The sequence below is a fragment of the Magnolia sinica genome, chromosome 13 (genome assembly GCF_029962835.1).
Source record: "Magnolia sinica isolate HGM2019 chromosome 13, MsV1, whole genome shotgun sequence".
Lineage (NCBI taxonomy): Eukaryota > Viridiplantae > Streptophyta > Magnoliopsida > Magnoliales > Magnoliaceae > Magnolia > Magnolia sinica.
In genome coordinates, this window is record NC_080585.1 from 10823078 (window position 1) to 10840916 (window position 17839).

Sequence of the window (17839 nt, forward strand, 5' to 3'; positions counted from 1 at the left end):
CATTTCTACTGCCTTCTTTTCTTTTCCTTCTATCACAATTTCTACAATAGGTAATTGGATTCATCAAACTTTGGCACCTCCAATTTAAAACAACTTCATTCAGCAACATGAAACACAATTAGAACACAAATGCTAACATTGATTTTGTGCTAAAAGGTTTCTCAACCTTTAACTCCGATGCTAATTTATGTGGAAAAATACCTACACTTAATCGATGCAAACAAAGCAGAAGAATTAAAAAAAACGAAATAAAAAATTCAAGAGTCAAAGTAAAAACAAAAGGCGAGGTATATAGATTTATGTGGTTCCATAATATATCAATGTCCAGGAGACAATAACAGAGAATTTTCTTCTTCATTAAAATAAGAGAAATAAAAAATATAATGCTTAATTTTTTTTTTCCCACTCTTACTATTCATGAAGTTTCTCACTACTGTATGCATTTCTCATGGGTAATGCCTCAACACAGATCAGGGATATCGACAGGCTGGAATGGGCCGGCTACTCCAGTTTCAGGTCCCGCCCAACGTTTGAATTTGGGCTTATTGTAGGGTATGGGCCTAAATGAAACACAATGAATAAATGGGCAAGGTCTGGGCCTTCGTCTTGAAGAATCTTCTATTGAGACCTCTTGAGACTGAGAAAACCCTGTTTATAATTTTAATTTGATCGTCCCAATCCACTTATCAAAGGGGCTCGATTTTGGAGACTGATAAATACTCAGATCAGGATGGGCCTGATTCTGATGCAACCCATTGCGACCCATCGGCTGAGTGGTCTCGATATACTGATCATGCAGCGTAGTAATGGTGGTGAAGTGATCATAACAAACCAGATCAGAAAGCTCTGCAAATCTTCCAGGCTTTTTAAAAACTAGTGCAGTCTACGGCAGGGGTGGCCTGTGTGCGTGCAGGTTTTATTTATTGGGCCAAGCACAATCTTATCTTGGAGCCGATGGGCCCGACATGAGCCTGGACGGTTAACAGTCCTAGTCTCAACATACAACGAATTTTACTTTCCATGAACCCACCAAGCTGTGAGAGCTAGAATTCGAACAATTCACTTATCATGTGGATCACACATATGCATTGGTTCAAACAAGGCTTGTTAACGGGCCCAGGTCTTGTCCAAGCAAACTCAGAATCTTGAATATAACCTACGCATAGGCCTGGCCCAATCAGTTCAATATCCAGGCTCAAGACGACCATAGGGTGTGGCATTTTATAGCCCTATTTCAGACTCTTTGTTGTCCACTGATTTCAGGTTAATCCAATGTATTTTGGATTAGATGGGTGGTTGTCTGTTGTTTTGTAATGTTTGACTCACGTGATGAGTGGAGAGGCTTGATTCTTTCACTAAGTGCTGCCTTTCATGGTGAGGCCAACCTTTTGGATGGATCAGATCTCATGTATGCTTAGCAAAAATGTCAATTTATGCACTGGATGCAAGACTTGGATGAAAGAATTGATTATGCACAGTGATTATATTTTATTTTGGTGGGTTTAATGGAATCTTTTGGATTCTAAATGTTAAGGTGATGTTTGTTTCACAAGCCAATTTCTTAAAATTTTAAATCATCGTGCCAACCAAAGGTTAGCTCCTCCGTATAGTCTCGACTGACCCTCCCCATCAGAGGAGTCCATGCTTGACTACTTCCGGATAGCCCTTCTCTGGAACATAACCGTTGAAATTTTCAATCATTATAGTTTTATATTTTGCATTAGAAAATTATAATTGTGAATAAAGTTAATGATTACTTTACAGAATTTATAAATTTTTTTATAATTTAAATTATAAAAATCTAGAGCCAATCTATTTGAATAGCACTCCATACATAATATTTGAACCTAGTTACTTTTTCAACTTTAAGCAAGTTTGGTTATTAAACTTAAATAAGTAACTTATACCACAAAGTAACTTATTGTGATCAGCTGTAGTCGTTGCTTTTCTTCTTCTTTTTTCCAACTTAAAAAAGTAATTTATTCTCAAGTTATTGTGAACAGTGGGTGTGACCTGTAGTGCAATGAATGGATGTGCCATGTCAGGAAATACATACCATGATGTTTTTTAGAAATCCACCCAATCAAACTATTTTATGAATACCATTTCAGGGGTGGGCCTAAATATGAGGTAGATCCAGAACTCAAGTGAGCCACACAACTTGCAATAACAGTATTGAACACCTCTTGTTAAAACTGTACCCATCGTCATGTGGCCCACCATGATGTTTATGAGAAATCCACTATGTCCACCAATTTTTACAGCTTATTTTAATTAACGTGTCCAAATATAATGAAGATCCAAAACTTTGGTGGGCTACACAACTTGAAAGAGTATTATTTAACCCTACCTTAGAATGGAGGAGCTAAAAAAAATTTAAGTGTCTCACCATGATGTTTTTGAAAAATCCACCCTACCCAACATTTTTATTAGCTCATTTTAGGTTGTGGGCCTAAATATGAAGCAGATCCAATACTCAAGTGGCCACACTACTTGAAACAGTGGTGTTGAACCTCCACCATTAAAATACTCATCAGGCCCATATTTAATTTCTTTTGAAATATCCACTTGTTTTTCCTTAAGATCTTATGGGGTAGGAATGACCTTATGACCGGTTTGGATATCATATAATCATCATAGTGGGCCAAAAAAGATTTCAATGGTGACTATTCAATCTCCATTGTTTCCTTCAAAGTGGCCCACTTAAGCTTTGGATATGCCTCAATTTTGGGCCCACCTCCTAAAATGATCTTGTAAAATTGGAGGACCGGGTGGATTTCTAAGAAACATCACGGTGGGTGCTAGGCTTGTAGAGTTGGATTCACCCGACAATCCACGTTCCTAGAATTAGGGAACAGCGTGTTCATTCAAGTGGTGATGATGTATGTGTTGTATATCTATGCTGTCCATCCATTTTACCAGCTTATTTAAAGCATGAGCCCAATAATGAAGCAGATCCAAATCTCAAGTGGACCACGCCATATGAAACCTGATGATTGAATGCCTATCTTTAAAAACTCATTGGGGCCACAAAAGTTTTGGATCAAGTTGATATTCGTGTTTTCCTTTAATACTGGTCCATGTGACCTCATCAACAGGTTGGATGGCAAATAAAGATTACAGTGGGCCCTAGGAAGTGTCTAATGGTGGGTGTTCAATGACCACTATATCCTGTAGTGTGGTCCACCTAAGATTTGAATCTAGCTCATTTTTGGGCCAATAACCTAAAATGAGCAGACAAAATGCATGGACAAAGTAGATATATAACAAATACATTAAGGTGGGCCCCATCGTCACAACATTACTGGATTGGGTGTTTTAACAGACCAACATGCTTTTTGTAAAAGCTGTTTTAAAAAACATATATACCAAACATGCTCATTTGCTGATAAATTAGAGACCAAGATAAGTTACTTGAGTCATAAGTAATATATTTAAAATAACTTATCATCCAAACGCACCCCTAGTTAGCTTAAACATGTCTCAAACTACAAACTGATTTGATCAAACAAATTAATAGTTTGATTCACTACAAATCAATGGGCTGGATTACCCCTAACCATTCAAATCATCATGTCCATTGTATATGGGCCATAACCCAAAAATCATGTTGAAATGATGACCTTAGTTATTTTTAAATTTGTGTAGTTGCAACTGTCCAATGCCTCGTTCCACCAACTGGTTTGTGCCTTTTGAACTAGAGCAGGGTCCACCCTCTTTGAACTTAAGAGCAGTGTACTGGTGCATCAAACAAACCGATTTCAAATTGCCAATCCTACATATTGAAAAACAAACCAAACGAGCCTACCCCAATGAGCTTGGGAGTTTTGAAATGCATCTAATTGTGAACTACAAATTCAAACTCAAAAATGTGGTAATTGGTTAAACAATTTCCTTTATACAAGATTTGCTATGCTTATTAAAATAACGCTCCGACTGAATTTTCTATCAAAATTGTATGTACCTGCAAGAAAATACATGATGGGGCCATCATGATGCATACGTGGTGTCCATTAAGCCCAACATGTGCACCAACTCATGCTAGAAAATAACCCAAAAATAAGGCTGATCCAAAAACTACGTGGGACGCACCACAGAACATTGGTGATGGGATGCCTATTGTTGTTGTTCAGTCCGGACACATGGCTATACATGTAATAAACGGCCCAAATTCAGTTAAACATGTGAGATTAAGATAGTGTTGGGGCATGCCAAATTCATATTCGATTCAAATTGATTGAACGCTTATTACCTCATGCGCCAAACTAACTGAACCAGGATTAGACTTATGAATGTTGATTTAATTGTTCAGCCATAATTGTTACAACAATTATGCAATCTTAGAAGGGGGGAGTTGGTCCTTAAAAATGGGATATTTTTGCTTTAAGTCAAGGACTTTTTTTATCCCAATGGTAGTAGCTTTTCAATTTCTCAAAAGATCAATAACAAATGGGCGAGATTAAAAATCAGGCTAAATTACAAATTTTATTAATTTGAAATAAGAACAATACAATCAACAAAAGTTAACTAAGTAGAGATGAAAATAGATACCTAGCGCTACTTATGCTGACAAAATGGTCGTGGAGAAAAGGTCAAATGGTCATAAGACGCTTGTGGTGTGAAGTCAGTAGGATATGATTGGTGAACTACCAAATAAGGACTTCGTGATTTGGGGTTCAATGAGGATAGTTAGGGATAGTTAACCTACTTATAAGGTGTACTGTAATATTTGTGAAAGTATATTAGAATGATTGCACTGAACAGTAATGAATCTAAATTAAAGATTCCAAATTTACTATAGCATAGCTGAATAACAGAAATGAAATATCTAAGCCAAGAGGTTAAAATAAGGATAAGTAACATTACATTGTAGAGAGATTAATTGTATGTGGCAAGGTCTCAAAGCTCTCCATCAACTTCTGCTTTTATAGACTTTTGAGAGATAGTTGGCTTGCATAAGATTCCACATTGAGCGAGATTTGGTTAATCGGTCATATAAATCTCCTTAATTTCCGTGTAAGCATAACCCATTGTACGAAGCAACATGTACAATAGATCACGTATGTTTATTGCTATTTCAACCTAACAACTAATACTTGATGGAAGTTTATTTTTTTATGAAATTTGATTCACTGAATCTTATTTTTCATAGAACTCTAGTATGTAACACTCTCACATTGTATGTATCTAACTACTTTCTTTAAAGTTCATCCACACAATCTAACTACTCTCTTTAAAGTTCATCTACACAACTGTTGCATAACACCTTTTGAATCATTTAATTTACCCATAATCGACTAGGCATAAACATATACCATTGAAACTTTTGTGGGGTCACAATGATGCATATGAAACCGGATTCAATGATGAAGTAGGGGAAACACTGAGTTGAAGGGGGCCTTGACATGGCAAGATATGATTGGTCTAAACCCACGTGTGATAGCAAACGTGGCTCAATCAAATCTCACCACAGCAAGGCTTCACCAATCTCAAGAGATTCCCCGGCCTCACCGAATCCAGTTCCCATGGATATATGCCATTCAACCAATTCATGAGGTAAAGTTTCATGGGTTGAAGGGAAAAACCATGTACAAGCCTCATCCAAAACTTCTTAGGGCGTCTGCACCCCCACTTGAGATATAGGCCGTCCATATTTCTGGGCTTATGTCCTATCATGAGCAGGCCGGGCACAAATGATGGGCATAGTAAATGACTGTATCATGGTGGGCCCGAGAGATCAATTTATTGCGTGAGTCCCCGGCAACAGCTGCTGTATGAAATTCACGTTTACAGCGTGCATTACCTGATGAATGGCCTAGATTGACTACACGTGAGGCGTACCGGGCCCGCATTCTGATATAGCGAGTAGAATAATACTCAGGTATATTCTATTAAGACATGGACCTGAAAAGGTGGCCAAGATCCTAAAATTTCGGATTATTGTTAACGGCTTCCTTTGTTTAAATATTACCAATAAGAGCTCATCCAATGCTCTCCAGTCCACTACCGACGCATGGAGTTTCACTTCTTGTTTGCCGTTGACTTCCCCTTGATTAGATCCTGACCGCTCTTCAGAGGGCCTTGAGTTGTACATAAACAAAAACTCACATGGATCATCTGATTCTAACATTTGATCGTACACTCAAAATTATACCCTAGCAAATGATCCTAGCCACCCAAATGGATATCAATTTCTTGATGTGTGCCCGCATACATGGATCATGCACACGTGTGCAGTGTTAGCATGTATGGCCAAACCACACACTTGACAGGTGTACATTGCATCTGAAGATTTCATGAGAAAAAAATCAGGCTGGTCTACTCATCAGGTGGACCATCCCTATCTACTTTGCATGGATGTGTACAGGTAGGGGCGTGTTTGGATAATCCCAAAATAGAGATGTAACAATTTCACAAATTATCCGGGGGGTTTTTACAATTTTACCAAATAATGCCTAATCCAACCGAAATTTAAGAGCATTGATTTTTGAGGGGAGAAATTAAGAAAATGTCAACCGGTGGTGTACATTGCTTTTTATAGTGTGGCCTAAATTCCTATGGGATTAGCATAATTTTTGGTTCGTCTAATCATCATGGTGGGAGTAATCTGTTGGATGGATTGGATGTGATACACAACTACACGTGGCCCCACAATCCTCCATCTTACAACTTATTTAAAAATAAGCCATTTTGGTAATTTCACCTCTAGAAAAGTATCATATGGGAATTTTGATTAGTGTGGGCATTATTTAATAAAATCTAAATTATTAAGGAAATTTCCCTTTGAAAATCCCTTTACTATGTTTGTTAATGGGCCATCCCTTGGGTATTGAAAATCTGACGGTTGGTTAGGCCTGTTGGGCTCGCCCTATTCAACCCCCCAGTTCCCATGGTGTCGGAAATGACATGAATGATGGTGATTGTGTGCATGCATGTATGCAGATATTTACATGTTTCCATCATAACTTAGTATGCTGTCACATCACTGGCCACACATGTCGAGATGGTCCAATGTGCATGATTATTCGTGTTCTAGATGTAATGATGCATCAACAATCAAAGGAAGCATACATTGGGATATGACTCTTGTCATTATTATTGTAGGACCAGCTAGATGATGCAAGCAAGGTTATTGTGAGCAGGAGATATGGAAGCGGATTGGCTGGTGTACCACACACCAGCTATATAGCTGCTGTAGTTACATGTCGTGTGAAGACTAGCACTGATGCTCCTTGAGTTGTATGAACAGTTCAAAGGAGATCAGAGATTAATCTATATTTAGAGATCATTGAAGAGTATTATCCAAAAAATGAATCATATCCAAAAATAATCTGGATTACACCACAAACAACAGCGGAGATAATGATTTTCATCGTTAACAAATTTTTATGGCCCACCATAACGCTTAATTTACATCCAAGCTATTCGTAAGGTCACAAAAACCTAAATGAAGAGAAGAAACAAATTTCATATTGATCCAAAACTTCTACTACCTCAAAAAGAATTTCAATGGTAGACGTTCAATCCCCCACTTGTTTTTGCAGTGTAGTCTACGATAGCTATGTCGTATTTTTCATCTCAAACTTTAATACGAGCTCACCAAATAGATGAACAGTTTGAATATAACACATACCTCATGATCAAACTCACAAAACTTGCTGATGTAAATACAGTCACTATACAGCTATATGAGGTACGCTAGCCAATCCACTTCTGAGAGATATTATCTGATAGCTTTTTACAAAATTTATTTATATATATATATATATAAATTGAAGAAAATAATGATGACATGTCACCATAATTCAAGGGTTAGCAAGGATGGTATATCTTTGTTACAATTATGAGATAAAGGTGAGATAAGCTTATTTTCAGTTGTGTCTATCTAGAAATATAATATTCTATGCACATATATCATATGTGTTTATTATACCACATGTTTAATTGTTTCTATTTATACCTTCATCCGTGAGACCTTCAGACCCTGAGCACGTTATGATTATATGTTGATGTATATGCTAATGTAGATGTACTTAATAAATGCTTATTTTATTATCTTTTAGTTCTTCACCTGTGCTACATTATATATATTTTTTTTCACATTTCAAATTTAATGAATAGAAAATATAACTTTTTAATATACAGAGAAATACATCTTTGCTTGCATTCACATGTCCTGTGAGGAATTTAATATTTTAATCCATTGCAATTTGAGTCTAGAAATAAAAGGTAGGATTGCAAATGAAGGATGACTTTTAAACCAAAGGTTATATTAATCATGTATTGTTGAAATATTGAACGGCTTTAATAATTAGATATGAGCATCATAGTGACAAGTTAGTTCACAGCAATTTCTAAGCCCAGAATTACTCTGAAGATTTACACATTTTAATGTTTTTCTTGAATTGTTGGTGGAAGATCTCTCTAAAAATAAAATATTTAAAAATGTTTATTATAAATTACTAAATAATTTTAAAACTGAATTGTTGTAACTTTTAATAATTGTTTGGTTAAATAATTATAAAATATTTCGATATTATCATTTAAGGTTAATTCCTCAATATTATCACAAGATTTTCAAAATCTCGAACATGATATTTGTCATAATATTCAGCCTGTGGGGCCCAGCAGGCAACACATGCTGGCCATCTTAATCGTGGGTTAGTAAACGAATGGCCCAGGCCCTCCCTAACGTGGGTAAGCCCAATTGCAGCTTGTGGCCCAAGGAAGCAACGGAGGAGATAAAGAAAAAGAAGGAAATATATATATATATATAGAAAAATGATCTCATGCACGTTGTGTACGGTAGTTAACAACAAACAGGCTTTTATCACGGGCTTATGCGTAAGTTCTGTTGAAAATCTGAGCCGTTAAAAGGATGAAGCATGCCATGAAAATCAAATCAAGTAAAAATTGAAACAACCCACGTATCAGGTAGGCCATACGCATAAACTAAGTTACACCGTTGGCTATACACGTTGATATCAAAGGTGTAGCCCGAATACTAAAGGGACAAAACTGGTTTTCATTACATGTGATTCTTTAGGACGCGACCCACCTTTTGGCCGGCCCGGATGTCATCCAAAAAATACGTAAGCGTAAAACAAAACTATAAAATACACGGTTGTATATCTTCAGTTCTTCAGTTCTTCACTTCTTAAATATATATATATATATATATATATATATATATATATATATATATATAAAAAGAGAAAAGAGCGCCTATATCGAGGTCTAACGTCGTAGGCAAGCTGTCCTTTCAAACAGCGACGACATGACGTGACGCCTTCTTCCATTATCACCCGACCAAAGCCAATTGCACTCAACTCCGTGGTGGGGTCAACGTACACGTGTATAAGATTTACAGCCGTTGGTGAGAAGACCACAAAATTTTAGTGGACATATCCAAGATTTCAGGCAGATAAGATCATAAGGTGGACCACACATCAACGGTTCAAATAAACTAACCACTGGCCCGCATTATGTACACACCGGTCATCATATTTGCCTGATATCCAAGTTTACACGCGTGTGAGTCACGTGTGAATCATCCCACGTGAGAAGCGAGCTCCAGCTTCAAAATACACAATATCGAGTAGAATCAGCATCCACCTTCACGTGCATGGTCCCATCAGATACATAGTAACTGTAATAGAAAATGCTCCAATAATGAGGGAGCTGTAACTTATATGGTCCTCCCGGTTGCATTGGGTAACTTAAGACAGCCCAACCGAATGATTTAGCTTTTGGGGTGTGTTTGGATTGTGAATTACATTTTAAAAAATGCAATAATATAAATTACAATACTTAATAAGTAAAAAAAAAAAAAACGGATAGTATATTGACCAACAATTTTTGTGTTTGGATAAAGCATGGTAAAATAAGAAATGCATAGATGACATTTTTAGATTATTAAAATGTTAAATTAATAAAAATAATAATAAATTCAAATGTTTAAAAGAACATTTTTTCATAGCAGGGTATCATAATCTTGTAATGATTACAAAATTTTAAAACTTTTTATTGTATAACATTAGTATTTGAGTGCCAAATTACAAATAAAATTAGAATTACATAAACAAACATATCATCATTTATATTACAATATTAATATAATTCACAATCTAAGTAGGCCTTTAGTGCATATTATATTTCAAAGTATGCTATACAAAAGTTAGAGTAGAATATTGATATAATTCTCATTCCAAACACGAAAAACACATTTCAAAGTCCGCTATGCAAAAATCAGACTGATTGGATGATTAAATCCATCCTAGATCCGGCCATGTTTTTTAATAGCCACAATTCTTCCTGCCTGTTGATTGGATGGTTAGGATCGACTAATAGAAACGACTCTTTAGATCCATAATGCATCGAAGTTGATGGCTAGACTTTTTTTTTACAAAGGATCTTGACCGTCCATATTGGAAGCCATACCAGATGGTTAAGATCATCAAATGAGTGTGATATATGCATGGTAGCCCATGTAAACGTGTGCTAGACCTAATGGACGGTCTGGATTAATCAATTGACCTTTGAAATAGTCCCAATGCAAGTAGGAGCACTGTATCACTTGTGCTACGGTAGCACCGGAGCATCTCTCAACTATTATTACCAGAGAGAAGAAAACAGTGAAAAAAAGTAAAGGGTGCGTTTGGTTGCACCTAATATAGTGAAATTTCATGATATCTTGCACCTTTTTACAGACGCACACACCCCCACACACTCACGCCGTAGTGGGATTTCACCACCTATGGATACTCGAACCCTTGACCGGGTGTTGAAACTCCTGAGAGTCTACTACCCTAGCAAGAGTAAGGATCCCACGATATCTTGCACCTGAGTAGACATTAAATATGATGAAATTTCATGATATCCTAAACCAAAGTAGACATTAAATATGGTGAAATTTCATAATATTTGGTGCAACCAGAAGTAAATAGAAGTAAAATGCTAAAATCCAGTAAAAAAACAGCCTGGAAAAGAAGAAAATCTAACCCCATCATGCATTACAAGCAAAAAGATACGGGAGAACCCAAGACACCATATACCGGAATATCCATCTCTGCTCCGTACACGTGGCAGCTTGAGATCCAGAGCGTCCGTAGTGGGTGGATGATACAAAGCTTAATAATCAGATTATATCATGATCACGTCTGTTAATTTTATTGCAAGCCTTACTGCAGAATGTCTACTGATGCCCAGATTTGAAGGCCATTGATTTGAATGGTCTGGATCATCCGAGACTGTGATTTATAGATATCTTACAATCCGTAGGGGGAGCCACTAGACGAACGGTCCAGATTTCGCAGGAATACCTACCAAGTGCAAGGAGAAGAGATGGCTCTACCGAATTACAATATTACCCTCGGTTAGAGGTGGTAATTACAATAACGGTCATAGCCAGGCCGCGCCAACTTCTCGGATCTTGGGCACGAGGCGGCCGCTGAGATGGAGGGCCATGAGGCTCTCCAGACCCCCGACGTGGTCCCCACCTATGAAAACCGCCGGCGGACCGGAATCCGCCTCGCTACCGTGCGCGGTGAGCGCAGCCATCTCCCCTTCGTCCAATTCGATCACGGTGGGGTGGACGCCTAGCGTCGTCAGCAGCTGCTTCATGACGTGGCACATGCAGCACGACGGTCGGCTGAAGATGATTACCGGATTCTCCGCCACCAGTCGTTGGATCCTCTTCTCTGTCGTTTCAGCCACGTCGATCGATAACGGCGCTTTGGCCGATCCCGCCGTTAGTTGCAAACAGGCACCGTCATTAAAAGGCCGGCACCGTACGCGTTGCATGTCCGAACTTAATGGATTCCGTCAGACAGAGAGAGAGAGAGAGAGAGAGAGAGAGCGAGGGCGAGATGGATTCTAGAGAGGGTGGTCTGGAGCCTATAAAAAGGTAGCGAAGCGGCCGGTCACATGGGGAGTGTGAAAAGACGTTGGTACTCTCGTGGATTATGAGATTACATACCCATGCAAACTAAAAATATATGAGGAACATGTATAACCAAATCTAATCCGTCCAAATAGTGGGCCCATGTTAAAAAATTAATTTAATTCACATTTATATGTGACTGATGTCAAATAAATCGAGAGATTCTACATATTTGAAAAATAAATTAAAATGAAGGGTTAGATTTGGACTACCTACCACATCAATGAACAGAACGTGCGCTGTTTCTACTAAATAAAATGATTCAGATGGGTTAGATTGATGTTTTTGAATAGCATGTGTAGGAAATCTGTTTGCATAAGTATGGATTTTCACGGTCTACCAATGTATCAAACAACTCTTCGTGGAACAGTGAAGAGCGGATATGATGAGTAAGATACTCGCACGGTTGAGATTAAAGTTAGAAAACCGCAGCATATTTACCATCATGAAGATATCTGTATTGTTCAGGAAACTAATCAGCTATTGATAAAGTATGGAACACTTTTAAAAAATCAAGGGCTCAAACTTATTATCTCATATTGGTAATTCATTTCTAACCGTCCATTTTTATGGGATATTTTCTTATTTTTATTAACATTCGTTGTATACCCGTAACATTACCTACCTTTTGAATGGTTTGGATCTCGTTTTCTTGGGAAATATTGACATGTTATGCGCGATGCATTGCGTACATATCACGCGAGCAAGAATACACGCTTCTCACAAAGAAGGTTAGGACGGTGATGACATCATCCAACCATAAGCCGGATGCGCTGACGTCACTTTCGTCGAGGGAATAAATGGGAAGCGGATTGCGTCCGAACCCCGGTACCGTGATGTTTCTATCATCCTCGCCGCCCATCTATTTTCTACGATCATTTTAAGTATAAGTCCTAAAACGACGAAGATCCAACTCTGTAGTGGACCACACCAAATAGTGAGCTTATTAATGCGCGAAGCTTTAAATGCAGGAGTCATTTCTTGTGTGGTCCACTTAACGGATGGATCTGCTTCATTTTTGGGCGGATATCTTAAAATGATTTTAGAAAATAGATGGACGACGTGGATAAACAGATACATAACGGCTAGATCGACAGGATCTCTGGTCGGACGGCATACTGTCCGACCGGGTACGGACGTAATCCGCTTCGGATTAAAAGCCAGAGCACGAAACGAAAATAGGGTTTTTGCGTCAGCCCACACGGCGCGGATCTGTTGCGTTACGGTCCCTACTCCCTAGCCGCCTGGCAACGGAGTATGCTATGACGTCACCCTCCGCTCCACGTTAGCATCATGGGCAGCAGCGTCTTTTTCGTGTACACGTGGCGCCTCCCTCGCCTTCGAAATTTCTTATTTTCTAGGGGAGATGGAGAGACGACCTCGCAGGATACAGTCCGCTGCTTTCGGTGGATTTATCGCAGCCAAAGACGGCCCGCCACGTGTAGTCCACCCTCTTTTCCAACCACCAATATTGCGTACCGCCAACGGTTCCGGATGACGGTGCGGAAGTCGCGTGACACGTGGCATCATTAGCTTGGCTGAGCGATATGATCTTCTCCTCCGGCCCACCACCATGATAATCATAATCTTCGAGTGGAAATTACTTTAAAGATAAAGCTCTGTCTGCCATGAAGAGAATCTTTAGAGTCATGAATTTAGGATCAGTCCTGTGAAAGAGAAAATGATGTCCGTGAGATAAGATACCAAAGCAAATGCACGCTTATATCGAATCCAGACCGCACCATAGTTGGGCCATGTCATGGATGGGATATACCAAAAAATCAGAATATGCATCACTTGTTCTTGTTCACGCACCTAGTAAGATCTAATATTGAATAATATTATTATTATTATTATTAAAACAGTTAATAACATCTGTGAGGAGGGCGGGGTTTGGCTAGTGACGCTGCCATCAGCCAGGTGGCTAGTGGTCGGTGCTATGTGGACCCTACCATGATATATATGTTTTATCCGTGCCGTCCATCCATTTTGAAAGATATCCATTTTGAAAGATAAATTAAGGGCTTGATCTCAAAATGAGGTGGATCTAAATCTCAGGTGGACCACACCATGGGAAAACATTAGTGAATGAATGTCCACCATTAAAAACCTCCTAGGGCCCACTGTAATGGCTATTTGACATCTAACTGGTGGATTAGGTCATGCAGACTTGGATGAAGGGAAAAATATATATATCAGCTTGATCCAAAACTTTTGTGGTCCCCAAGAAGTTTTTATTGGTGGGCGTTCAATAAACACCATGCAGTCTACTTGAGATTTTGATCAACCTCAGTTTTGGGCTCATACCATAAAATGATCTAGAAGAATGGGTGTACGGCATGGATGAAACACATATATCATGGTGGGGCCCACAGAGCACCGACCAATAGCCATTGGCTATGGCAGGGTGAGTAGCTGATCCGTTTCTATGTGAGGCAGTCCCCTGCATGGGGATGGGAGGTTGACGTCACCCAGTCCGGCGTTAAGCTTACAGTCATATGTTACCCAGTATCTGGTAGCTATGGGGCCATCTCAACCATGCATCTGATCCGCCGGCCCCATTTATATGTTCTCTTTCTAGTCTTCACCGTAGAAACCAAAACTTAGGTGGCCACAATACATGGAACAATGTAAATCATGCTTAAGACTTCTAAATTCACTTGGTGTGGCCCAACTAGGTTTTTGAAAAGTCCTAATTTTGGTTTACCCTTTCATCCCAGTGGGGGCGCTTTTGATGAATAGATTAGATCGCATATACACAATAAGTTAAGCCCCACAAACAGTGGAAAAGGTTTTATTAAGTTCTGTCTATCCTCTCATTTCTTACTTTTGGGTGACTCACCAGAGTTTATATTAAAGCTGATTTTTAGCCCCATGGCCTAGCACATTGAAGGAAACAACAAATGTACAGGGCAGATTCAATGTACAGTTGATGAGGGCATTAAGTACTTAGTACCATATGAGCGCACCTCAACAACCAATGTAGATTAAGACTAACTTACAAAAGATTATCAATTTAAGCGTCTCATTTTCATGCTGTGGCAATCCTAGGGATCAAGTTGGCTGCATTCACGCACCAAAGTACGACTTATACACAGCTATAGTAGCCTAGGATTCTCATCTACACCAATTATAAATGAACCAACCTGACGGAACTGTGCCTCTTTATAATAAAATTAGAAATAATAAATGAATTGAATTTGAAGTAAATGCAGGCACTCATATTACTTGTGAGAAAAACTTTGATACCCTTGAAGAGTGTAATTCATGATATGTAGACACTAAAAAATTAGTTAGGCACTCCACAGGTGACATGAAGTAGTCAAATTAAACTGCCCAAATTACAATCCCAACATAGATGTGAAATGAACCAAAAATTAAGCTTATTTTAATGCCTGACCATTGGATTGGTGGACATTTATTGGGAGGTATAAAAAATTAAAATTAATAAAAATTAAAAATTAAAAATTAATCCCATTAGACTAATTTCCATATACAATTGTCCAAGAACGGGCGGTTAGGATTGTTAAGTCAATCTAATACTTCTAATATTGTGAATAATTTTTATGGCTGGTTTGGATACTACCAAATAAGTTACTCTAACTTATGTCAAGTCATTTAGATACTTTTTCTATTTAAGTAAGTTAGTTTGGTAAACATGATTATAAAAGTAACTTACACGCTCAAAGCTATCCCATGACTTTTTTTAAAAAAAGTTTTATAATTACTTTTTACCTTTTTAATTCTCTCTTAGTCACTTACTCTCTCTCACAGTCCACATCAAAGAGGCCACATGGACTGTCCTTATTGAAGGTCAAGCCCACACAATGGACGGTCCACATCAAAGGTAGGCCCCGCTTGATGGATCACCCATATTAATGTAGGCTCACATAATGAATGGTCAATATCATAGGTTGACTCCAAATGATAAATAGCCCACATCCAAAATAGGCGGATATAATAGATGACTCACATCAAAGGTGGGGCCCACATGATAGATGGTGTACATCAAATGTGAGCTCCACATGATGTCAATGGACATTGAATTGGACCCCATATGATAGATGGCCCACATCAAAGTAACTCCACATGATGGACAATCCACATCAAAGGTCAGCCTCTAATGATAAATAGCCTATATCCAAGTCGAGGCCCACATGATAGACAGCCCACATTGAAGGTGGGGCCCACATGATGTACATTATACTATAAAGGTGCGCTCCACACCGTGGGCAATTAATAATGGTGGGCCCTATAGAATGGATTATCCACATCAAGGTGGGCCCCCACAAGATGTATGGTCCATATCAAAGGTCACTCTTAATTATGAGTGGCCCATATCTAAGGCAGGCCTCATATGATGGACAACCTACATCGAAGGTGGGGCTCACATGATGGATGGTTCACATAAAAGGTGGGCTCCACATGATGGGTGGTGGATATTGAAGGTGGGCCCCACATTTAGGACAATAACATTGATGGTGGGCCCCACGTGATGGATGACCAACGTCAAAGGTGGGCCCTACATAATAGATAGTGCACATTAGATGTCATGACTCATATTTCAAGTACCTAAGATGTATTTGAAACTTGAGATATTCATCACAACTTATATGCTAAGGATACATAAATTAATTAATATGTTTAAATAAAATTACCCAACTAGTAGTACTTACATAAAATATAGGCTTTATTCATATATACAACTACATTTCATATCTTCATAATTAATCATTTGTTCTAATCTTTTGTTATTAACTTAGCTAAAGACCCTCCCATTTGGGGTCTTAAAGACTAAAAGTTAAAAACTCAATTCGATCAACAAAATAAATCATGGTCAACATATATAATTTGAATAGACAAATTACATTTTAAAACATCAAATGGAACAAGAAATAATAATCATCGCTGGTCCAAAGGAGCAACTTCTTCTGTTGTAAGGTAGGGCCACGTGTCATGTTGATCCTTTCTTGCCTCAACAATGTCCTCCTATTTTGAGCCAATGGCTCATCCTCGATCATATCTGTATGGTTTTATATCAATACAGGATAAGTTGGTCACGCCGGGTGAGAAGTGCCCTCTTCATAATTGGATTTTCTTAATTTTGGGACCATATTCTAAAATGATATGAAATAACAGATGGACAGAGTGTTTACAGAATACAGACATCAAAGTGGGCCACATGGTAAGGGTTGCACTGTCTTGAATGAGGCCAAGGTATCACCTAATCCGCTCTGCCTCACAAGCAACAAAAGTCTTAATGTGTGAAATTTAGGTGCCCACAATGATGTATTTCTTAGATCCACATTGTCCATTTTCTTAGATCTACATTGTCCATCCATATTTTCAAATCAAATCATTCTAGGATACTAGCCCAAAAGAATACAACCACACCACTCGAAACAGTAGTAATTGATGCTATTATTGAAAACTTCTTGGGGCCACAAAAGACTCCCATCAAGTTGATATTTTTATTTTAACTTCATCCATGTACGTGTGATCTTATGAACATGTAAGATGAAAAAAAGAAAAAGAAAAAAGAGCCTCACGGATGACCTTAGGAAAGTTTCAGAGTAGTTTATTCGATCCCCACTGCTTTATGTGGTGTGATCCACTTAAGCTTGGATATACATCTTTTTTGGGTTTATGGTATTAAAATTATCTGAAAATTTTAATTGACAGTGTGGATCTAACAAAAAAGGTCATGGTAGGACCTGAAAAAGTTCAACGCATTAAAAGCTGTCTTGTGTAGCTAACAATCTATTTAGGAGAGAAATACGGCGTATCTTGTCGGAAAAATGACGTCCACCAATGAGAAGATACGGTAATGCGATTTCCTGGTCTTGAACACATACGATCCGCACTCAATCCAAATGCCCGAAAACACCCTATGTTATA

At 38.3% G+C, this 17839-nt stretch overlaps 1 protein-coding gene across 1 annotated transcript; it reads right to left on the bottom strand.

Annotated features, from left to right (window-relative positions):
• Positions 1-10972: 10972 nt before the first annotated feature.
• On the bottom strand, positions 10973-11895 carry LOC131222777 (glutaredoxin-C6-like). Its single transcript, XM_058217973.1, has one exon. The coding sequence runs from the start codon at positions 11800-11802 to the stop codon at positions 11401-11403; it is 402 nt and encodes a 133-aa protein (XP_058073956.1). The 5' UTR covers positions 11803-11895; the 3' UTR covers positions 10973-11400.
• Positions 11896-17839: the final 5944 nt, after the last annotated feature.

Coding starts and splice junctions, on each gene's coding strand:
- LOC131222777 (XM_058217973.1), bottom strand. CDS start 11,802: ATGCAACGCGTACGGTGCCGGCCTTTTAATGACGGTGCCTGTTTGCAA.